The sequence below is a fragment of the Tiliqua scincoides genome, chromosome 2 (assembly GCF_035046505.1).
Source record: "Tiliqua scincoides isolate rTilSci1 chromosome 2, rTilSci1.hap2, whole genome shotgun sequence".
Taxonomy (NCBI): domain Eukaryota; kingdom Metazoa; phylum Chordata; class Lepidosauria; order Squamata; family Scincidae; genus Tiliqua; species Tiliqua scincoides.
Genome location: NC_089822.1, coordinates 264245930 through 264271042, shown reverse-complemented (window position 1 = coordinate 264271042; position 25113 = coordinate 264245930). Strand labels below are relative to the sequence as shown.

Sequence of the window (25113 nt, the reverse complement as noted above, 5' to 3'; positions counted from 1 at the left end):
CAGTCAACTTCTCTGTAAGTTTTCTCCTTTAATAATGTGGAGTTTGTACTGATACTACACGTTCTCTCATGTCTTAGTTTCATTTTTAAGCATTGCTTTTAATTTTTTTCCCAAGAAAGTTGTTCTCTGTCTTGGGGACTTAATTGTGGAGCCAAAAGGTGAATTAGTTACACTCATATAAATAAGTAAAGGCTGGACGCTTCACAGGTGTGTGTCTGGTGATCCATTTCATTTGTATCCCACACTTACTCTTAGCCCCAAATCCTAACCAACTTTCCAGCACTGGCACAGCTGTGCCAATGGGACATGTGCTGCATCATGTAGTTGGGTGGCACTCACAGAGGCCTCCTTAAAGTAAGGGAATGTTTGCTCTCTTACCTCGGAGCTGCATTGCCCTTATGTTGGTGCTGGAAAGTGGGTTAGGGATTGCTCCCTTAGAGCCCGATCCTAGGCATGTCTACTCAGAAGTAAGTCCCATTCCAGTCAATGGGGCTTACTCCCAGGAAAGTGTGGATAGGATTGGGCTGTTAGTTGCCCGGGGCAGCATGCACAGTTCTTACCTCTCATTGCAGCCTCACAATAACCCTGTGAGCTAGTTTTCCCTGGGAGGTATTGACTGGGGCATGTTCAGCCAGCTTCTTGAGTGGGTGTGGAATTAAGTCAGTTCTCCACAATCCTCCTCAGACACTTCAACTAGTGGGTATACCTAGAATAGGAGTCTCCAAACTCTGGCCAGCAGTGGTGCAGGAAAGGCCCCTTGGGCGTGTTGTAGCAGTGGTGAAGACTCATGTTTCTGCACTGCAGTCTGCTATCTTCACTCCTGATCAATACAGAAACTCACACCAGCCAGCAATTTCTGCTGCTAATCATCCCAGAAGGCTCTGTGTCCCCATTTCTCAGTGGAAGTGGCTGCCAGGCAGAAGTTTCTGCAGCAATTGGGAATTAAGATAGCAGTTTGCACTGTGAATCAGTAAGGCTTTTCCACTGCTGCACTGCCCCCAAGTAGCTTTTCTTTTAACACTAGATCTGGCCCATGGGCCGTAGCTGGGAGCCCCTGGTCTAGATAGATAGAAGGATGCCAATTCCTAATGATCAGTCACAGGAAACTCTTCTGGCCAGAGAGGGGATATAAATATATAGATATACAGGTGGGGCCTATTTATCCGCGTTAGTTCTGTTCTGTGACCAGGCTCCATTAAAAAAAACCTCGTTGTGCTAAATTCCATAGAGTTAAGCAAATACGCTGCAGCCTGACACTTGACTGGAAGGAAACTAAGGCAGCTATTATCAATCCCCTCCCCTCCGTACTCAGCCCTCTCGTTGCCAGCTGTCCCACTTCTTTCACAGTTGGGATGCTGAGCTTTTAAGAGTCCAGTCCCGTGCATTTCTACTCAGAGGTAAGTCCCATTCCAGTCAATGGGGCTTACTCCCAGGAAAGTGTGGAGAGGATTGGGCTGTAAATATCATGCTTTGCTTGCTGGGAAGGCTTGCTTGTGTCGGCGATTGCCTGCACCATCTGGAGGGGGGGGGAATTGGGCAAACACTCCCAGGGTTTTTTAAAGCAATTCCCTCTGTTGCTACCGTACGTGTGTGTGTGTGTGTGTGTGTGTGTGTGTGTGTGTGTGTGTGAGAGAGAGAGAGAGAGAGAGAGAGCGCGAGAGCGAGAGCGCGTGCGAGCACGCACGCACACGCATGTGCTCTGGCTACAGAGGTTTTATGCCCCCCCTTCCCCTCTTCAGCCTTGGCTGGCTCAGGGGCTTCAGGAGTATTACTGTTCCTTTGCAAGGGGAACCTCTTCCAGGGCTATTTCCCTGCCTGGGTGAGGCAGAGCCTTTTTGCAGTGTTTTGGGCTGCCTGGAGGACAGCGAAGGGTGAAGGAGGCAAAAGAGTGTGTGACTTTCAGTTCCCCCACCCCATTCGTATTGAGACAAATCCGCAGATAAAAAATCTGTGGATAAATAGGCTGCACTGTACATTCACTGTGGTTGGTGCTTTACAAGGGAAGAAAGGTTCACAAATACAGACAAGGAGAACAGCAGAAGGTGAAGAGAGCTATGCCAGGCTCTAGCACGGTGATTTTCAACCTTTTTTTGTCTCATGCCACACTGACAAGGTACTAAAATTACCAAGGCACACCATGAATTTTTTGACAATTGATAAAGCACACCATGCTGTTTGGTGAGGGGCTCACATTCCCCAATGGCCCTACTAATACATGACCCTCCCCCAAACTCCTGTGGCACACCTGCAGACCATTCACGGCACACAGTGGTTGAAAATGATGCTGTAACATACCAAGCAGGCCTTCTGAGAGGGGGTGCAAGGGGTACATCTTATCTGGGCCTGGGGTCAAAAAATGGGAGCCCAAAAAAGGTGGCCTGGAGCCAAATTTACATTTGAATGAAGAAAGAAAGGGGCCTGAAACAAACTTGTACCCCCTGATAAAATTCCTCTGAGTGGTTCTAGTACCAAGGGCAGGGGGTGGTCGTGGTCCACTCCGATGCAGGCAGTAAGGGAATGTATTTAGGCACAGGATCAGACTGCACTTTTTAAGCATACTGTGGGAGAGCATGAAGGGAGGGAGGCAGAAGAATCACAACTCACACTCTCAATTAGCTCACACACACACACACAACCTTGTTGGAAGTGCTCTTCTGCCCTCCATGGAGCATCCCAGTGTTGAAAGCCTAGGTGGCAGGAGTGGGGGGGCGGAGAACTAGCAGCAGCCAGGGAGGTGAGGAAGGGGGGGCCAGTGGCCAAAGCCCCAGCTCTGCTAGCACTGGAGATTGGATGAGTAGCTAGTTTGTGGTCTGGTGGCAAGATGTGGAGCCTCCTGGAAGAGCCTGGAGGCAGGAGGGGTGGGTGGAAGGACTGTGGGAGGGCAGGCACAGGATAGGAGGCAGCAAGAACTAGGGGGTTGGAGCTTGGAAGGAGGAGCGAGGCCAGAGTTAATGACAGACTTATTGAGTGGGGTTGGAAAGGGAGGGGGGGGGTTAATGATGGGCAAAAAGAAGGGGGGAGCATGTGTGCACCTGCTGGGATTCCCTCAAGTTCTTCTTTCCTGTTGGTAATTGTTACGAAATTCTGTTTTCCACAAATCTGTAAGAGCTGAAGGAGCCCCATCACATCACTGCACCCCATGAGAGTGGATAACAAAGACTGCACTTCTATCCACATGCACCTACCTGAGAGCAAGCCCCATTGATTACAGTGGGATTTACTTCTGAGTCGGTATGGCTAGGATTGGGTTCTTAGAACTGCTTTTGCCCATATAAGCTGATCCACCATCAGCCTGATCTCCCTCTGGCTCTTGTTTGACACAGGCCTTTCTGGTGGGGGGTGCCTTTTATTTATTTGTTTTGTTTACTTTTCATATTTTTATCCTGCCCTTCTTCCAAGGAGCTCAGAGTGGTGTACATAGTTATGGTTACCCAATACAAAGGGGGACAAAGTGCCTCTCCCTTTAACCATTGTATAGGAGAGGGAATTTTGTCAGGTGCAGCTCAACAGGGAAGGGTTTGAAAAGCAGCACCTGCCAAAATTCCTTCTTCTATACAATGGTTAAAGGGAGAGGCACTCTGTCCCCTTTTGTATCTGGTAACACCATACATAGTTCCTCCCCTCCTTTTGTCCTCACAACAACTCAGTGAGGTAGGCCAGGCTACATAAATAGAAGAAACAAAAACTCAGATGTTCTTAGACTTAGCTGCAGCCAGGACCAGGGTGGAGCGCCAAGGCCTTCAGGGAAAGGTGGCTTTTCAAGGAGGATCCTGCCCTAGTAGATGGTGGGGCTAATGTGGAGCATGGGGCAAATTTAGCCCCTGAAGGTGTTTGGACAGTGACATAACCGAAGACAACATCTGCAGTAGCTGGTGTGTCAGCTTCAGCGCATTACTGCTTTCTGCAAACTAATGGAGAAATGTGGTGCCCTGTCCTGTGAAGGGTAGACATCTGCTGAGTAGGTCCTAATGGCCCAGAACTGGAAATGGAAAAGGTGCAGAAAAGAGTGACCAAAATGATTACTGGGCAGGGTCACCTCCCTTACGAGGAAAGGCTACAGCATTTGGGGCTCTTAGAAAAAAGGCACCTGAGGGGGGACATGAGTGAGACATACAAAATTTTGCAGAGAATGGATAGAGAGATGCTCTTTTCCCTTTCACATAACACCAGAACCAGGGGACCTCCACTAAAACTGAGTGTTGGGAGAGTTAGGACAGACAAAAGAAAATATTTCTTTACCCAGCTTGTAATTAGTCTGTGGAACACCTTGCCACAGGATGTGGTGATGGCACCTGACCTGGATGCCTTTAAAAGGGGATTGGACAAAATTCTGGAGGAGAAGTCTATCACAGGTTACAAGCTGTGATTTGTATGTGCAACCTCCTGATTTTAGAGGTAGGCTACCTCAGAATGCCAGATGCAAGGGAGGGCACCAGGAGCAGGTCTCTTGTCTTGTGTGCTCCCTGGGACATCTGGTGGGCCTGTGAGATACAGGAGGCTGGCCGAGATGGGCCTTTGGCCTGATCCAGTGGGGCTTTTCATATAATTGTCTCCCTGTATGGTGACAGCAGCATCTCCAAGGCCTCAAGCCGAGAGTACGTAAGAACATCAGAACAGCCCCACTGGATCAGGCCATAGGCCCATCTAGTCCAGCTTCCTGTATCTCACAGCAGCCCACCAAATGCCCCAGGGAGCACACCTGATAACAAGAGACCTGCATCCTGATGCCCTCCCTTGCATCTGACATGGCCCATTTCTAAAATCAGGAGGTTGCATCTTCAGTCAGGTCTCGTAGTTCTGATCCCTCATCCAACCAGTGTGCAAAGGGGTGTGCCTTTACAGATCAGACACAAGGGTGTATCATCAATGTGCTTCCTCCCGCACACTTTTCTGGGGCCCCCACAGAGTCTCAGGCTTTCTCTCCTGGGTGGCCCCCTCCCTTCCTCCACGTGGCACTTCTAAGCCGTTTCTGCCCAGCGTTGCGTATACGCAACAGGGATCCAAAGTGTAGGCATACCTGTGGGCTGGGCAGAAATGGGTTTGAACAGGACTGGGTGGTCTCCCAAGGGTTAAAGCAACGAGCCCAGTCCAGGAGACGAGACAGGCTCTTCGGGCAGAAGGCGTGAGCGAGTGGAGGAGCGCACTTCCTGCCGCACCCCTCGTGGGAATGTTGGTGTCCAATTTCCCACGCTCGAGGCAGCAGCGCTGGGCGGCAGGTGAGGTCAGCGGGGCTCTTCGAGTGGGTGGCTCAGCCCTGGCAGGGGAGGCACTGAGGGTCAGCCCGCGTCCACACCTTCAGTGGGGCTGATCAGGGCTTACCACCCAGCGGATGCTCCACGGGATGCTGAAGACTCTCCTGGTTTAGTGGACATGGGGGAGCAGCTAAATCAGGGGAAACCCCCCCCCCACAGTAGCCTACCACCCACTTGCTCTGCCACCTCCCCCAGTGCCCAGCTAGTGGCATAGCTAAGGCATCTCTCAGCTATCTGGGGGTCAAAGATGATGTTGTAGCCCCCCCATGACAAAGTCAAATTTAATTAATTAAATAAATGAATAAAAAGTGTGCCCCTTATCAGTTAGAGATACTGCTGGGGTGAAGGGGGATGGTCAACCCCCCCCCCCCCCGCTAAATATAAGAGGAGCACCACTTGGAAAAGTGCCTCTTAATAATACATGTTATTATTATTACCCCATGTTAGCAGGGGGTAACTGTATTATGATACTTGGAAGTGAGAGCTGACTCGTACTAAACACCTTATTGGTCCCCTGCTGTGTTGTAATATCACATCATTGGCTCTCAGAACAATCAGCTCAGGGGTCAGTTTCGAGTTATAGAAATCCACATTTTGTTCCATACGGCAGCTGTGTTTTCATTTTCTGGTTAATTGGCCATAACGTTGGAGAGGGCAATACCATAGTCTTCCGAAACTGAAGGATGTCAATGAATTCCACTGAGGTTTGTTGCATTGCATTCCTCATTAAATTTCCTTTGGTAATTTTGGGGTGGTGGTGGACAAGTCGATGAAAGTGTCGGCCCAATGTGCAGCGGCAGTAAAGAAGGCCAATTCTATGCTTGGGATCATTAGAAGAGGTATTGAGAACAAAACAGCAAGTATTGTAACACTGTTGTACAAATCAATGGTAAGGCCACACCTGGAGTATTGCGTCCAGTTCTGGTCGCCATGTCTCAAAAAGGACATAGTAGAGATGGAAAAGGTTCAAAAGAGAGCGACTAAGATGATTACTGGGCTGGGGCACCTTCCTTATGAGGAAAGACTACAGCGTTTGGGCCTCTTCAGCCTAGAAAAGAGACGCCTGAGGGGGGACATGATTGAGACATACAAAATTATGCAGGGGATGGACAGAGTGGATAGAGAGATGCTCTTTTCCCTCTCACATAACACCAGAACCAGGGGACATCCACTAAAATTGAGTGTTGGGAGAGTTAGAACAGACAAAAGAAAATATTTCTTTACTCAGCGTGTGGTTGGTCTGTGGAACTCCTTGCCACAGGATGTGGTGATGGCGACTGGACTGGACACCTTTAAAAGGGGATTGGACAAGTTTCTGGAAGAACAAATTCATTACGGGTTACAAGCCATGATGTGTATGTTCAATCTCCTGATGTTAGAAATGGGCTATTTCAGATGCAAGGGAGGGCACCAGGATGCAGGTCTCTTGTTATCTGGTGTGCTCCCTGGGGCACTTGCTGGGCCGCTGTGAGATACAGGAAGCTGGACTAGATGGGCCTATGGCCTGATCCAGTGGGGCTGTTCTTACGTTCTTATCTCTGGCTGCTACTTGCTGAGGGCAAACAAACAAGAGAGAAAGGCTCTCTGCTCTGCTGTGAGCTTCCCTGAAGTATCTGACTGGCCACTGCTGGAGTTGGGATGGTAGAATAAGTGGTCTGATCCTGTAGGGGCAAAGGATGTGAGCTGTGATGTGATGGTGGTTTGTGTAGTCTGTCTGCAAAAATCACACATTTGGGAGAAGCTGTTTAGATTCTGCTGCTGCTGCTGCTGCTACTAATGTAAAAAGCAACATCAACATATATGGCACTGTATAAAGACAGATCCCTGCCCTGAGAGTGTTACAGTCTAGATCAGTGGTTTTCACACATTTAGTGCCAGGACCCACTTTTTAGAATGAGAATCTGTCAGGAACCACTGGAAGTGATGTCATGACCGGAAGTGACATCATCAAGTAGGAAAATGTTTTAACAATCCTAGTCTGCAATACTTCCCACACTTACCCAGGAGTAAGTCCCATTTACTATCATTGTTAAAAGCATGTACATAGTAGCTTGTTAAAAGTTGGCAATCTTCAGTCTCGAAAAACTATGGTATCGTGCTCTGAATGGTGGTTCTGGAACAGCGTCTAGTGTGGCTGAAAAGGCCGATTCGGGAGTGACAATCCCTTCCACTCTGGGAGCAAATGCAGTCTGTTCCTGGTGTGTCTCCCTGGCTATGGGCCTTCCTTCTTTGCCTCAGACTGTTGGCCAAGTGTCTCTTCAAACTGGGAAAGGCCATGCTGCACAGCCTGCCTCCAAGCGGGCCGCTCAGAGGCCAGGGTTTTCCACCTGTTGAGGTGCACTCCTAAGGCCTTCAGATCCCTCTTGCAGATGTCCTTGTATCGCAGCTGTGGTCTACCTGTAGGGCACTTTCCTTGCACGAATTCACCATAGAGGAGATCCTTTGGGATCCGGCCATCATCCATTCTCACAACATGACCGAGCCAACGCAGGCGTCTCTGTTTCAGCAGTGCATACATGCTAGGGATTCCAGCTCGTTCCAGGACTGTGTTGTTTGGAACTTTGTCCTGCCAGGTGATGCCAAGGATGCATCGGAGGCAGCGCATGTGGAAAGCATTCAGTTTCATCTCCTGCTGTGAGTGAAGAGTCCATGACTCACTGCAGTACAGAAGTGTACTCAGGATGCAAGCTCTGTAGACCTGGATCTTGGTATGTTCCGTCAGCTTCTTGTTGACCAGACCCTCTTTGTGAGTCTGGAAAATGTGGTAGCTGCTTTATTGATGCGCTTGTTTAGCTCGGTATCGAGAGAAAGAGTGTCGGAGATCATTGAGCCAAGGTACACAAAGTCATGGACAACCTCCAGTTAAAAGTACAAGTCTGTAATGCTTCCTCAAATGTAGTCACATACCATGGTAGCATCTAGTCTATTAAAAATTAAATATTGAAATGAATGGGAACCCACCTGAAATTGACTCACGACCTACCTGGTGGGTTCCGACCCACAGTTTGAGAAACACTGATCTAGATACTGAAACAAGGGAGACAAAAGATGGGGGAAGAGAGCGAGGGGCGAAGGGGTAGCACATGCAAGTGGTTCAGTTCTATGGTCTGAAACTTGGTTGCAGCAGAGACAAGGACTAAGGACAGTCCCAAAAGCCTTTGCAGGAAAATCTGTTACCATGCCTAGCTTGTACTCAGGCTGTACAAAATGTGTCTGTTTTGAAGCATGTCTTGGTCTCATTAATATCTCAACAATTCTACTAAATCCTCCCTTTTTCCTAACCTTCCTCAGTAATTAGTATTTTACTTACAATAATATTTAAAAAGAAATTTAAACATACACCTAAAAACCTAAATTTAGTTGTACATCTGAAAAAGGGCATGATGCCAGGGAAGTTAAGCCCTGTTAAAAACTGTTGATTTCAGTGGGAAAGTCAGAGCCAAACTGGGTGCAATGGGAGTTTTATGAAGGGACTCTGGTTCAGTAGTTTTCCTCCCTGCTGGTAGCCCCCTCTCGGGAGTCTGGTCCCCTCCTCTGTCTCTGCTGGCTCACAGAGTATTTCCAGTTCAAAGTGCTGGTCATTACCTTGAATGGTCTGGGTAAGTGGTCTGGGTCCAAGATCCTGCATGGTCGATTAAGATCTCCAGAGGAAGCTCTGCCCTCTATTTCCTCCCCCCCCATCAGAGTCCAGCTGGTGGGTGTGTACTCTGCGCCAGTGGAGGCTCCGGAAGGCTCTTTCAAGGTGGCCTCATATTGTGGTGGTCTCAGCGGGAGGTGACTTTTATGCACACTTAGTTCATCATGCGTTGCAGCTGTTGGTTGTTTTTGTGCAACATGGAGGGGGTGAAAAAAGAAGTCTCGGCTGGGGGGAAGCTTAAGAAACTGGGCAGTTGGATGGAGAATCAAGTTACTGGAGGGAATCAAGGTGACAGGATCCCCCCACCTATGATATATTATCATTTAGAGCAGGGGTGCCCAAACCCCGGCCCGGGAGCCACTTGCGGCCCTCGAGGTCTCTCAATGCGGCCCTCAGGGAGCCCCTAATTTCCAATGAGCCTCTGGCCCTCCAGAGGTTTGTTGGAGCCCACACTGGCCCAATGCAACTGCTCTCAGTGTGAGGGCAGCTGTTTGACTTCTCGCGTGAGCTGTGGGATGAGGGCTCCCTCCACTGTTTGCTGTTTCACGTCTGTGATGCAGTAGCAGCAGCAAAGGAAAGGCCAGCCTTGCTTTGTGCAAAGCCTTTTTATAGGCCTTAAGCTATTGCAAGACCTTCATTCATTCATATAAGTTCATCTTTAATATATTCATTTATGTAAATTTATGTAAATTTATTCAAATTTTAAATGCAAATTAATTCTTTTTTCCCCGGCCCCCAACACAATGTCAGATAGCTGATGTGGCCCTCCTGCCAAAAACTTTGCACACCCCTGCCCTAGATCAGGGGTGTCCAAAGTTTTTGGCAGGACGGCTACATCATCTCTCTGACACTGGGTCAGGGGCCGGGGGGGGGGAAGAATAAATTAACATTTAAAATTTGAATAAATTTGCATATGTTTACATAAATGTATATATTAAAGATGAACTTATATGAATGAATGAAGGTCTTGCAATAGCTCAAGGCCTATAAAAGACCTTGCACAAAGCAAGGCTGGCCTTTCCTTTGCTGTCACTACTGCATCACAAATGTGAAACAGCAAGCAGTGGAGGGAGCCCTCATCCTACATCTCATGCAAGAGGTCACACAGTCTCCCTCACGCTGAGCGCAGTTGCGCCAGGTCAGTGTGGGCCCCAGCACATCTCCGGAGGGCCAGAGACTCATTGGAGACTGGGGGCTCCCTGAGGGCCGCATTGGGAGTCCTTGAGGGCCGCGAGTGGCCCCAGGGCCGGGGTTTGGGCACCCCTGATCTAGGGGCATGTGCAGTAGCATAGCTAAGGGGGAACTGGGGGGTTAATTGCCAAACTGTAGGGAGTGCCAAGCTTCAGAGGGGCAACAAGCTGAGTTGTCACTAGTAGTCAAAATTGTGAAAACCTTGGTCTATATATATATATATTGGTCAACATATATGTGTGTGTGTGTGTGTGTGTGTGTGTGTGTGTGTGTGTGTGTGTGTGTGTGTGTGTGTATGGACAGGTAATTTAATGCAGTATGCCATGAAACTAGCCGTGATGAAATGTGCATTCTGTCCAGAGTTATGGCCAGTTAAGCAGAAAACACAACTGCCTTATGGAACAAAAAGTGGATTTCCCAACTCAAAACAGATCAATGAGACTGATTGTTCCAATGATGTGATACTTTGATACAGCATGGAACAATAAGGTGATAGCTTGAGTCAGTTCCCATTTCCATGTATCATAATGCAGTTCCCCTGCTAACTGGGTAAAGAGGCACTTTTTCAGGTGCTGCTCCTCTTATATTTAGCAGGGGGAGAATAACTGTCCCTCTTCACCCCAGCACTGTGCCTTTTCTAGTGGCTGTTTGCTGGTGTTCTGCATGTTTTTTGATTGTTTGCGGGGGAGGTGTGTGTGTGAAATGAAATGGGTCTGGGGAGCGGCAGCAGTGAGCTCTTCATGTGTTATCACCGTTGGGGACAAAGTAGTGCCTTGCTCAAAAAAGGCTGCCTGCCTGACATGTGGAAGCTTTCTGACATTGGGCTTCCAACTAAGCAGCCCCATCTTTCATGTGTTGTGCTCACTTGCTCACTCAGTCACTCACTCAATGAATTTGTTGGGAAGGCTACAAAATCTTCTTTGACCCCAGGCAGCAGATGCCTTAGCTACAACACTGGGTGTGTGTGTTGCAGGTCCCATTTCTCTATTGTACCACTAAACAAGGTTCTCTCTCTGTTCCAGGAAGCAACGGGAGAAGTCAGTGAGGGTCAGAGGGAGCCCCATGAGGTGACAGCAGAAACAACCAGATGTGACATACAGAAAGTGACAGACACCAGGATGGGACAGGGTGTCAGGAGGGAAGCCCACCACCTGTCTGGAGGACTAAATCAGGAGCTTCTCATGGTTATGACATACGTGAAATCCTGATCAAACAGGAACATCTCAAAGGGAAGAAAATAGATGTCATTTAATTGCTCTGATTGCAGAAGCAACTTCAGTAAAAGCAAACATTATTTCTGATAAAAAAAAATCAGTGTAAGAGAGAAAGCTGCACATCAAGACAGATCACAGGAGGGTCATCAGACAGAGAAAGGGAGAAATAAATCTGATACACCTCAGGGTGGGGATTTCAGTCCTCCCAGTTGCTCTAAGAAGCTGGAAAGTGAAAGGAAGCATGTCCTTTCACACAGTGAAAGTGCACAGATCTTCAGCAGTTAATCAAAAGCAGAAGACATCAAAGATCCCACCATACAAATCCTACAGTGTAGAAAGAACTTCAACCAGAGCTTACACCTGACTTTTCATGAGAACCCACATGGGGAGAAACCATATAAATACTTGGAGTGTGGAAAGAACTTCAGTGATAACCAAAACCTGATAGTGCATCAAAGAATGCAGACAGGGGAGAAACCATTCAAATGCTTGGAGTGTGGAAAGAGCTTCAGTTTGAGCTCGAAGCTGACGGTACATCAAAGAACCCACACAGGGGAGAAACCATACCAATGCATCAACTGTGGAATGAGCTTCGGTGATAGCAAAAACCTGACTGTGCATCAAAGAACCCACACAGGGGAGAAGCCATACAAATGTGTGGAATGTGGACGGAGCTTCACTCAAAGCTCACACCTGACTGTGCATCAAAGAACGCACACAGGGGAGAAACCATATCAATGCTTGGAGTGTGGAATGAAATTCAGTGATGGCCGAAACCTGACAGTGCATCAAAGAACCCACACAGGGGAGAAACCATACAAATGCTTGGAATGTGGAAAGAGCTTTAGTGTGAGCTCAAGCCTGACTTTACACCAAAGAACCCACACAGGGGAGAAACCATATAAATGCTTGGAGTGTGGAAAGAGCTTCAGTGGCCGCCGAAACCTGACAGTGCATCAAAGAACCCACACAGGGGAGAAACCATTCAAATGCTTGGAGTGTGGAAAGAGCTTCATTATCAGCTCACACCTGACTTTGCATCAAAGAACCCACACAGGAGAGAAACCGTATCAGTGCTTGAACTGTGGAATGAGTTTCAGTGACAGCAAAAATCTGACTGTGCATCAAAGAACCCACACGGGGGAAAAACCATATCAATGTTTGGAGTGTGAAAAGAGTTTCAGGCATAGTTCACACCTGGCTTTGCATCAACGAACCCACACTGGGGAGAAACCATATCAATGCTTGGAGTGTGGAAAGAGCTTCAGTCGAAGCTCACATCTGATTGTACATCAAAGTATCCACACAGGGGAGAAACCATATAAATGTTTGGAGTGTGGAAAGAGTTTCAGCCAGAACTCACACCTGACTTTGCATGAAAGAATTCACACAGGAGAGAAACCATACACATGTGTGGAGTGTGGAAAGAGCTTCAATGACAGCTCACACCTGACTGTGCATCAAAGAACCCACACAGGAGAGAAACCATACAAATGTGTGGAGTGTGGAATGACCTTCAGCACCCACCAAAACCTGACTGTGCATCAAAGAAGCCACACAGGGGAGAAACCACCCAAAGGTGTGGATTGTTGAAAAGAGCTTCAGTCAGTGCTCAAGCCTGACTGCGCATCAAAGACCCACTTGGGAGAAGTCATATCATCCATTTATCATACATAGGTCACTGTGAGCTAACATCTGATGGCATATCAAAGAAACCTATATAGGGGAGACACACTGGAGTGTGTAAAAAAATGTGTCTTATCCAGTCCACCCAGATGAAGGACAAAATAATGCTTAGGTTCTGGGAAGAGCTTCCATCTCAGCTTGAGCCTTAAGATACCTCAAAGTGTTCAAGCAGCTTAGTGGGGTGAAAGAAGAGACAAAGTAGAAGGGAAGAGGGAATACGAGGGAGGGAGGGAGAACTCGCAGAGGCAAGAGTGTGTGAAGGAGAGACACGCTCCAGGAGCGCCTCCCCTGCTACTCTTGTGTTTCCTCTGTTAGATGTTGGCAAAACAATCTCCAATATCCCTCTCTGGTTTCTCATTTCTGATCATGGCCTACAGCAGGGGTCTCCAAACCCCGTCCCGGGGGCCAGATGCGGCCCACAGCAAGCCTCTGTTCGGCCCACAGCCAGCTTCTTGTCCTCTGAGAGTCTCTGGCCCACTCAACTGAACACAACTGGAGCTGTGTTCTAGTTGTGTCTGGAGGGTGTTCTGAGAGCCAGAGAGGTTGAATGAATGGGCCCATTCATTCATTTATTCACTCATCTAAGTTCCATCTCTAATTTATTTATTTAAATTTTATATTTAAATTTTTTTCCCGGCGCTCAACACTGCACCAGATATTTGATGCCGCCCTCTGGTCAAAAAGTTTGGAGACCCCTGGCCTACAGGAAAGTGTTTGAATGTGAGCTACCTTGTTTTGGAGAGGAACAGGAAGCCACTGGAGGGTTGCACCTGTACTTGGAGGACAGGCTTGTCAGTGGTTACTAGTCCTGATGACTGTGTGGGATCTCTGGCTGAAAGACTCATCCAGAAATGTTGGAAAGGAAAGTGGCCTCCTGCTATATTTTCTTTAAACTTATTTATTGTTTTAATTACCATGTTGAACTCAAGACAACACCTAACACCAAATTTTAAAAGACTTCCACTTATCCCTACTACAGGCTTACAAATATACATAATAATATCTGTCTTTAGAATATTTGATACAATAAAGATTAAACTTAATATTGGATCTCTCTTATATCTATCTCTTCTATTATCTCCAAACCCACAGGTATAGAATTCATTTTAATCTAAGCTCTGCAGGAAAATCACAAATGGCTTCCACTCAGTCAAGAATGAATCTATTTTCTTTTCTCTAATTAAAGATGTCAATTTTGCCATCTCCACAAGCTCCAGCATCTTCGCCAGCCAATCTTCTACTGTTGGTATACTGGAGCACTTCCATGTCTGTGCATAAAGGAACCTTGCTGTCATTATCAATTACAGCAATAATGCATCATGTTCTCTTTCCAATTGTTTGTCCATCAAACCCAACATAAAAAGCTCTGGCTTCCACTGTGTATTAATCTTCAAAATTTTCTGAATCTGCGAATGAATTTATATCCACAATTTTTTTGCTAAGTTGCAGGACCACCACATATGATAAAATGATCCCTTTTGGTGTTCACATTTCCAATGTCCCGTTGTGTTATAAACTTTAGCTAATTTCATGAGAGACAAATACCAACAGTACATCATCTTATAAAATTTTTTTTAAGATTAATATTTAAAGTAAACTTCAAACCTCTTGTCCACAAACACATCCATTGCAATATTGTAACCAAAATTTTGAGCCCATTTGATACCCTCCTGCTATTTTTCAATGGACTGAGGATCTTTTAACTCTCTGCATATTGGAATATCTGGTTTATAGAAGACACCTGCATATGGATAAGCTTTGGATATTTGAAGGGCCTTTTGGAAGTGTACGGATAGGCTTTATTATTTATTTTTTTAAATATATGACCATGTTTGTATTCTTACTTATTTAATACACACACACACAAAACTTTGGCAAGGGCTCAGAACGTACCTGTTTTTCTGGTGTTTGGAGAATATGTAGCTGTCTGCTGTGCCTCTATAATAGTACTGTGGCTTGACTGCTTCTATGGACTAATTTGTGTCTCCCCCCCCCCCCCATGGCTCAACAATGTGTGTTGGGTTTTTGCTGTTTTAAAGCTTATATCCACAGATCTGGCTCCATACGGGTCCCCCTAACCTGCGTTGAGCCAGACTTGGGCCCAGCCTGAACCTTCTGAAGTTGACCAGTGCTGTGCTCCAGTCACTTCCGGAGGGCTTTCTGAAGCCAACAGCCACACGTGTCCCCTCACAGACTTAACAGGTTCCCAAATAGCCGTTAAGAATGTCACTTCCAGTTTCCCTCTGGAAACCAAAAGTCGTATTTTTCTGGCCTTACAGGTTCCCAAATAACCGTTAAGGCCAGAAAAACACAACTTTTGGTTTCCAGAGGGAAACTGGAAGTGACGTTTTTATGTCTTATGACATTCTGAGATGGGGGGAAACCAGGCCCACAGAGGCTTCGCCAGCCTCAGAATGACTTATAAGGCACAAAAATGTCACTTCCAGTTTCCTTCCGGAATCTGGGAATTGCATTTTTCTGACCGTAACGGGAATTCTGAAGCTCGCAAAAGTGGCAGGCAGGTGTCCGCAGTGTCTTTGGGCTTCAGAAAGCCCTCCAGGGGCCTTTGGAGGGTTTAAAGAGGGTGAAACGGCGGATTTCCGAGACCGCACCTGTATACATTAAGAAAGATATAATACTGTATATGTATTTTCCCCTTTATTTCTTTTTACATTTGTTATTTACATTTGTTATTCAGCAATTGTATCATTGTTTTATCATTCACCAACAAGGGGGACAGACGGACAATGTGTGTCCAAGTCAGTTCATGCAAAAGGTAGCAGTGATGACTGAGGAGAGCTGATCACATGAAATGGCTGCGTCACCAGCGTCATTGGCTCCCCATTTGGTTTGGGGCATAATTCAAAGCACTGGTCTCAGCCTCGAAGGTCATCTGTTTGTGGCCAGATCTGCCTCTGTGAACCTGCCCACATGCTTTGGTCCTCCAAGAAGGGCCATCTGCCTGCCCCGCTCCCATCTGGGTTGCACCTGGCCGAGGGGCAAGAGACGGGACGTTCCCAGGACAGGCACCCTCTTGATGGGATATTTTAACAGGGGGGAAATTCATTCAGCTTCTCTCTTTGGACACCAACACACAAGTGTTTTAGTTGTGTGTGTGTTTCAGTCAACTTGCATGTTTTCTCCCTTTATAATGTGGAGTTTGTGGGGATGCTGCACATTCCCTCATGTTTTGTGCTTCATTTTAAAACTTTGCTTTTTAAATTAAATTTTTTTAAAGAGAATTGTTATCTGTCTAGAGGGGTTCATTATTGAGCATAAGGCCTGTTAGTTACACTCTTAGAAATTAAAAAAAACCTGGGCATTTGCCTTTGCGTGTTAGGTGGTCCATTTCCTTTGTATCCCACTCTTGCTCTTAGCCGTGCAGGGCAGCATACCTGTTTCTTACCTCTGCTGACTTCATCACAACATCCCTGTGAGGTAGGTTTGCCTGCCAAGTGGTGACTGGGGCAAGTTTAACTGGTTCAGGCAGCTTCTTGGCTGAATGTAGCCACAAGGCAGTGGAGGTTTGAGGTCAGAGTTTCCTTCTCTTAGATGAGCTGCCTTCCTAGGCTGACGAGTCCCATCTACCCGGTATTGCAAGGGAGAGCAATACTTCCGTTTGCCTCCTCCCTGCTCGCCCTCTGCAAACCCTCCCCCTCTGCAAACTTCCCTTTGCCTCCTCCTTGCTCAGCCTCTGCAATCCCAGCCTCTCCCCCTCCCCCTCTGCAAACTTCCCTTTGCCTCCTTCCTGCTCAGCTTCTGCAATCCCTCCCTCTCCCAATCCCCCTCTGCAAACTTCCCTTTGCCTTCTCCCTGCTCAGCCTCTGCAATCCCTCCCTCTCCCAATCCCCCTCTTCAGGAGTCAGGAGTCAGGCTTCAGGAGTCAACCTCGAGGCAAAATCAGGAGCCGGAGTCCCTTAGGCAGTTCATGGCTGAACACAGTCACGTTCTGGCAACTCCTGCGACGCCGCTGGAACCAACCGTATTGGCTTCTGCCTTTCCATTGGACCATTCCAGCGACGTGGAGAGGGGGGATTTGCTGCATGGGTAACAGCCTATCCTCCATACCTTCTTTACCCAGGCTTCGCGCACTGGAGAGGACACTCCAACTTCGCCATACGGCGTCGGCACAACACGGGAAGCAGCAGTTTACCGGTTATAAGTCTTTGCTCGATTGGCGTAGAGCATGATGCCAGGGGCTGCTTCCAACGGTGGGAGAGATCATTGCATCTCATTGGGCAGCTACCGCCCGCCTTAAGCTGGGCAGTCCCCAGCCAGTAAGGTGTTGCCTCGCCACGGTCCGTTAACCTCATGGGGTGCGTGGGGTTTAGGGTGAAAACCGACAAGCGGATTGACAACTCTGCACCATGCAACAGAAAACAGAAAACTACTGCCCTAAAGCTGGGCACCTGGAACGTTAGGACAATGACACCTGGCTTCTCTGATGACCTGCAAGAAATAGACGACGCACGCAAAACAGCTGTCATCGACATGCAGCTGAGCAGACTGCAGATGGACATCGTTGCCCTTCAAGAGACTAGGCTGCCAGATTCCGGGTCTGTCAAGGAGAGAAATTTCTCATTTTTCTGGCAGGGAAAACCACCAAACAAAACCAGGGAACATGGCGTTGGCTTTGCGGTCAGAAATACCCTGCTGAAATCCATCATCCCACCTACTGTGGGAAGTGAAAGAATTTTGTCCCTGCAGCTCCAGTCATCAGCAGGACCTGTCACTCTCATCAGTGCTTATGCACCAACTCTGTCGTCTCCAGCAGAAGCCAAAGACAAATTCTATGATGACCTGGCCACCACTGTCAAGAAAATCCCTGTAAAAGAGCCATTGTTCATCCTCGGCGATTTCAATGCTAGAGTTGGTGCTGATAACAGTTCATGGCCCACTTGCTTAGGTCAGTTTGGCACTGGGAGGATGAACGAAAATGGCCAACGCCTGCTAGAGTTTTGCTGTCATCACGGTCTCTGTGTCAGCAACACGTTCTTCAACACAAAGCCCAACATAGAGTCTCTTGGAGACATCCAAGATCAAAGCACTGGCACCAGCTCGACCTGATCCTCACCAGACGCTCCAGCCTTCCCAGCATCAAGATCACACGCAGTTATCAGGGTGCTGCCTGTGACACTGACCACTCCCTGGTGTGCAGCAGAGTGAAACTGCAAACAAAGCGACTGTATCACACGAAAAAGGAAGGAAGACCTCGCATTGATACCAGCAAGACCCGGGATCAGAGAAAAGTGGAGGAATTTGCACAAGCGCTTGAGGAATCTGTTCCAGGCCCGGCCGACGCAAACGCATCCAACAGATGGGAACATTTCAAGAATACCGTTTACAACACCGCCTTGTCCATATTCGGCAAGAAGACCAACAAGGCGGCAGACTGGTTTGAAGCCCACTCTGAGGAGTTGACACCAGTCATTGAGGAAAAGAGGAGAGCTCAAGCAGCATACAAGGCCTGTCCCAGTGAGCGCAACCTGCAGGTCCTCCGAACTGCTCGCAGCAAAGTCCAACAGACTGCCAGGAGATGTGCTAACGACTACTGGCTCCAGCTCTGTTCCGAGATACAGATAGCAGCTGACACGGGCAACATCAAGGGGATGTATGATGGTATCAAGCAGGCCCTAGGTCCAACACAGAGGAAAATTGCCCCTCTGAAGTCTGCCACAGGCGAGGTCATCCAGGATCGGGCGCAGCAGATGGAACGCTGGGTGCAGCACTACTCTGAGCTATATTCCAGAGAAAATGTAGTCACCGAAGAAGCACTGAACAACATTGAGTGCCTGCCTGTGCTGGAAGAGCTTGACAGTGAACCAACCCTAGAAGAACTTCACGTGGCCCTGGACTCCCTTGCCTTTGGCAAGGCACCTGGAAAAGACAGCATCCCTGCTGAAGTCCTAAAGTGCTGCAAAGAGACCATTGTCACTGAGCTGCATGAAATCCTCTGTCTCTGCTGGAGAGAAGGTGGAGTACCTCAAGACATGAGGGATGCAAACATCACCATGCTGTACAAGAACAAAGGTGACAGGGGTGACTGCAACAACTACCGCGGCATCTCTCTCCTTAGCGTTGTAGGAAAGCTGTTTGCCCGAGTTGTACTAAAGAGGCTCCAGGTACTTGCAGAGAGCGTCTGTCCAGAATCGCAGTGTGGATTCCGAGCCAACAGGTCCACCACTGATATGGTATTCTCCCTTAGACAACTGCAGGAGAAATGCAGGGAACAACGACAGCCACTCTTTATAGCCTTCATAGATCTCACAAAGGCTTTCGACCTGCTCAGCAGAGACGGCCTCTTCAAGATTCTCCCCAAGATTGGATGTCCACCCAGGCTCCTCAGCATCATCAGATCTTTCCACAAGGACATGAAGGTAACTGTTGTCTTCGATGGCTCCACATCAGACCCTTTTGACATCCAAAGCGGAGTGAAGCAGGACTGTGTTCTTGCACCAACCTTGTTTGAGATTTTCTTCGCTGTCCTGCTGAAGCAGGCATTTAGAACTGCAACAGAAGGCATCTATCTCCGGACCAGATCAGACGGAAAGCTCTTCAACCTCTCCAGACTGAGAGCAAAATCCAAAGTCCAGCTGAAATGTCTGCGTGACTTCCTCTTTGCCGACGATGCAGCTGTCACTACCCACTCTGCCAAAGATCTCCAGCAGCTCATGGATCGTTTTAGCAAGGCCTGCCAAGATTTTGGACTGACAATCAGCCTGAAGAAAACACAGGTCATGGTTCAGGATGTGGACTCACCTCCCTGCATTACAATCTCTGAGCATGAACTGGAGGTTGTCCATGACTTTGTGTACCTTGGCTCAACGATCTCCGACACTCATTCTCTCGATACCGAGCTAAACAAGCGCATCGGTAAAGCAGCTACCACGTTTTCCAGACTCACAAAGAGAGTCTGGTCCAACAAGAAGCTGACGGAACATACCAAGATCCAGGTCTACAGAGCTTGCGTCCTGAGTACACTTCTGTACTGCAGCGAGTCATGGACTCTTCGCTCACAACAGGAGAGGAAACTGAGCGCTTTCCACATGCGCTGCCTCCGACGCATCCTCGGCATCACCTGGCAGGACAAAGTTCCAAACAACACAGTCCTGGAACGTGCTGGAATCCCTAGCATGTATTCACTGCTGAAACAGAGACGCCTGCGTTGGCTTGGTCATGTCGTGAGAATGGATGATGGTCGGATCCCAAAGGATCTCCTCTATGGAGAACTCGTGCAAGGAAAGCGCCCTACAGGTAGACCACAGCTGCGATACAAGGACATCTGCAAGAGGGATCTGAAGGCCTTAGGGATGGACCTCAACAAGTGGGAAACCCTGGCCTCTGAGCGGCCCGCTTGGAGGCAGGCTGTGCAGCATGGCCTTTCCCAGTTTGAAGAGACACTTTGCCAACAGTCTGAGGCTAAGAGGCAAAGAAGGAAGGCCCATAGCCAGGGAGACAGACCAGGGACAGACTGCACTTGCTCCCGGTGTGGAAGGGATTGTCACTCCTGGATTGGCCTTTTCAGCCACACTAGACGCTGTGCCAGAACCACCTTTCAGAGCGCGATACCATAGTCTTTCGAGACTGAAGGTTGCCAATACAAATTGGCTGAATGCAGTTTTGAATTAGCTCTCCGCAGTCCTCATCTGACACTCCAACCTGTGAATATGTAATGATGCCGGTTCCCAATCTCCCAACCTTCCAGTCACAGGAAACCGTCCTGTGCTGGGAGGCAATACTGTAGATACATCCAGAGCACAGGCTGGTAGCCAGGATTCAAGAGGTGGAGGGGGGGGGGAACTATTTTTTCAGTGGGGGCATTTATGTCAGGTACTGGTGTGCAAAATGAAGCATAAAGCTGGAGAAATATCAAATGTAACAATACATTCTTCAGCCTAGAAAAGAGGCACCTGAGGGGGGACATGATTGAGACATACAAAATTATTCAGGGGTTGGATGGAGCAGATAGGCGCTCTCTTCCCTCTCGCATAATACCAGAACCAGGGGACATCCACTAAAGTTGAGTGTTGGGAAAATTAGGACAGACAAAAGAAAATATTTCTTTACCCAGCGTGTAATTAGTCTGTGGAACTCGTTGCCACAGGAAGTAGTGATGGCATCTTGCCTGGATGCCTTTAAGAGGGGATTGGACAAATTTCTGGAGGAAAAGTTCATCATGGGTTACAAGTCATGGTATGTATGTGCACGGTAGAGGTAGGCTGCCTGTGATTGCCAGATGCAGGGGAGGGCACCAGGATGCAGGTTGTGTCTGTTTTCTAGTGTGTTCTCCGAAGCATTTGGTGGGCCACTGAGATACAGGAAGCTGGACTAGATAGGCCTTTGGCATTGCTGGTCTCACAGCGAGGCAGTAGGTGTCCAGGGGTCCCGTGCAAACCACCCGACACTATGTCAAATACCACCAGTGGTACCTGTATCACTGGTTGACAAGCACAGTCTGAAGGACCGCAGTGGCACTGGGTGCAGCTAAAGGGCTATTGCTACATCCAGTGGCCCCATGGAGGCTGCTGAGGTCTTCTCATGGGACATTTGTCCTCTTCCCCTGAGTAAGGGTGCAAATCCCACAATGAGCTTCCTCAAGTCTGTGCTGGCTATTTTACCAGCGCAGATTGGAGAAGCTTTTTTGGGGCTTTCAGCTGAACATGGAAGATAGGATCTGGCAGAGGAGGCCTTTGCTGGTCCCACCCCGTCCCAGCCCAGTTCCTCCCCCTGCTCCGCCCTCCCCCCACCCCAGAATATCTCCCCACCACCCCGAAACTCTGCACCTCCAAGTACTGGGTCCAGAGTAGTGCTAGCCCAGAGCCAGTACTTCTTATTCCAAGAGTGCCAAAAATGTGCTTTATGGCACATTTACAAGCTGAGCTCCAGCACTATTGGCCCTTAGAACTGGGCCTTTAGAGACATAACTGAACTTCCACCCATGACTGTTCTGGAAAACATTTCTGCCAAGATGCCCCCATTACATCTGACTTCCTCCTGCTCTGTGTATTGGCAAATCAGGGTTTCCCCCCAATCTAATCGCCTGAGTTGCAGGACATCACCTGGAGTGGATATAGCACCTGTCTTGTGTGCTGCTCAAGGTCACTCCTAGACACAGGGCTTTGTGAAAGAACAGCTGCAGGAGGACTGACTGGAGGTAGACACTGCAGCAGGAAATGTGGGTCTCAGTGGACCTGAGACTCTTGGAAGGAGGAAGGACTGCAAGGAGAGGATGGAGGTGACTAGACAGGCAGAGAGAGAGGAAGAAACAAGCACCAGGTGGCAGAAGGAAGAATGTGAAGCAATGAGGATGTGAGTGTTTCACCCAATGGAGGCATTTCTGGGTCGGGGACATCGTGTCAAGTTGCAGACGGAAGAGGGCACGAAGGTTCAATGACCTCCCATCAGGCTTCTCTCCCTCACAGGCAGTGGGATGGCATCAGGGCCACATTGCAGACCGTCTCCTCTTTCGCATGGAGCAGAATCAGCACCTCTGCAGCCTGCTCAGGTAAGGGGGAATCCCCAGAGCAATGTGCAAGGAACACCTTGTCCTCCTCCTGTCTCCCAGGCCTTGAAGGAAGCCTTTTTGTCTGGTGCTGTAAAATATTGTATTTGACCACTCAGAAGAGTGCGTGTGAACTCCAGGGAACTCCAACGGCTGGAGTGTTGGTTGACCAGTAAAATCCTGTAATCTGTCTCTATTTATTAGGATGCCCTCGAATGTTCTCAGATGTTCCTTTGAGTTCAGAATCTGTGTCTCTAAGCAGCACTCTCCCTTTTCCACTGCATTGGGGGGGGGGGGTCCTCAATCATGGTGGCTGGAGTGAGGAGCGGCCTGGAGCCTTTTCTCCCCAGCCCTTCAGGAGTCCTTCACACACTGCACTGTCCTTCCAAACATTTAATGGTCCTGTGAGTCTCGCCAGGGAGCCTCTGCCCCCTCTGCCAGTTGGACACTGTAGCCCAGCTGCTGCTGTTGGCCTTTCGCTTCATCATGACTTGTTTTAGATTTGGGGGTTTGAATGAATGCCAGATGGACACAACAGGGTGCTTAGCGTGAGTGTGAGCAAGAGAAGGTGGCTGAAGATAGGCTGAGGTTGTGACGTGGCTGAACCCAACAGATTATGGCTCAGGGCAAGAGCAGCTCAGAGAACATTGGCTGCCCTCCTTTTCCAGACAGCCCTTCAGTGAGAGCAGCTGAGCAGAGCAAGCAGACAGCTACAAAACCTGGAATGGCAGGCCGTGTGTTATGAACAAACTCTACCCACAGGAAGAGCAGCGCAGTGCTGAGTGGGCAGTGACTGAGGGAGGGAACTTCCTGGGGAGGCACTATGGCTGGGGGGGGGATCAAAAAGGGGCACAGCCAGTAGCACGATGGAGGTTGCTCACTCAGGACGGGCTGAGCATGTACATGTACAAACTCTGGGCTGGTGTACTGAAGTCAGCTTTTCCTGTTACGTGCAGCACAGTGGTGTAATGCGTTTCATGCTTCTCTGTAAGCAGCAATGCACGATCTTTGCCTCTTTGCACAATCATAGTGGGCAGCAGTCCCTCCAAGAAAGGCCACACCTGGGCATCCCTGTCTGGCCCCTGCTGGGACAGAAGGATTGCCAAGTTGTGTATGTGGTGAAACAGTGAGGCGGTCTGTGAATATTTCCTGGACCACTTTTCAATTACTGGTAAGTCGTCCTGCCTCCCAGTCTAGTACCATCGATGTTGCCACTGAATACCATAGATGTGGTCACTCAAGCGATGTGGCATTTTTCATCAGGACCACGTGTCTCATACACGGATTGCGCCTGTTTCGTTAGAAAAGAGAGCAAAAAATTACGTGAAAAGAACTGTTCTGATTTGCTAAATATACTGCAGGAAAATACCAGTTGATCCCAACTTACTTTCTCTTTCAGGCTGAGGGCAAAAGAGCAGGGAAATGTTCTATCGAAAGGGTGGGACGTTCTCTCTGGGAACAGAACTGTTTTATTTTTCCTTCCAGGGTCTGGTGTCCTTCGAGGAGGTGGCTGTGCGCTTCACAGAGGAGGAGTGGGCTCTGCTGGATCCAGGCCAAAAGGCTCTGTACAGGGATGTCATGCTGGAGAATTATGAGATGGTAGCCTCTCTGGGTAAGGGTGTCCTTCATTCTTGGTGTATAGGAACCCAAGACATGAGGTGCTATTCTTGTTTTCCACTGTTAGAATTGCACAATAAAATGGGGCATGTAGTTTTGGAACTTGTGTTCTGAACATGCCTGATAGTCCTTGCTGTTCTAGAGCTGAACTGATGCTCTCTGGACCTGCAAAATGCACCACTTGTACCTGACAGTGCTGGTCATGCCTCCTCCTGTCCTTCTGTATTGTTCAGCTTCTTTCCCCATGAATTGGTGATTTGTCGAGGACTAGGCACTGCTGCTGGTAGATTTTGGGTGACCTGCCCGTTGGTCCTATCACCAGGGGAATTTGGGATTTTTCAGGCTGACTGCAGGGGCTGTGTATCCATGACCTGTACCTCATGTCTCCAGACAAACACTAAACAGTTGCACTGGGGGCATGACGTGGGTCTGCTCTGGTTCCCTCTATGGGAGGTTTCAGGTCTAACGTGAAGGGGGCTTAGGATTGAAGATTATTTCTCCCAACTCCCACATATGTTTTCCAGATCACCTCCAGGGCTTGTGGCTGATGTCATCTCGGACTTGGTCTGTCTTGGCATCAAGAAAGGCTTTTGGAACATGCCAATTTGCAATCCCTGTTTGGGCATCAGAGCCAAACAGGCCACTGGAGTTCTCCTTCTCTTGTTTTTCTTTAGTGATCAGATCTTGCTACTTTTTCTTGTTAGGAGAAACGGCTTTGTACAGGAGGAGGTTTAACTGCCATTATGAGTCACAGGATAGCCCAGTGGTGTCTTGGCCCATAAAGCCACTCCTTCTCCAGCATGTGGGAGGTTTTCATTTAAGCAGAAATTAAATGAGATTTAATGATTTAATTAAATGAGCAGAAGGAGATTGTTTTCATCTCTTTCTGATTCCAAGAGCGTTGTATGTTTGCCAGACCACCTCCAGGACTTGTGGCTGATGCCATCTTGGACATTGCCTGTTGTGGCATCTGCAAAGTCTTTGGAACCTGCTGATTTGCCAGCTCTATTTGGG

At 48.4% G+C, this 25113-nt stretch overlaps 1 protein-coding gene across 1 annotated transcript in view; it reads left to right on the top strand.

Annotated features, from left to right (window-relative positions):
- The first annotated feature begins 11672 nt into the window (after positions 1 to 11672).
- Positions 11673 to 25113, top strand: part of LOC136640320 (zinc finger protein 208-like) — a 73962-nt gene continuing 60521 nt past the window's right edge. Inside the window, exon 1 of the mRNA XM_066615362.1 lies at positions 11673 to 12875. Coding sequence (XP_066471459.1) covers positions 11754 to 12875 — 1122 coding nt within the window. The 5' untranslated portion in view covers positions 11673 to 11753. The remainder of the gene's footprint in view (positions 12876 to 25113) is intronic.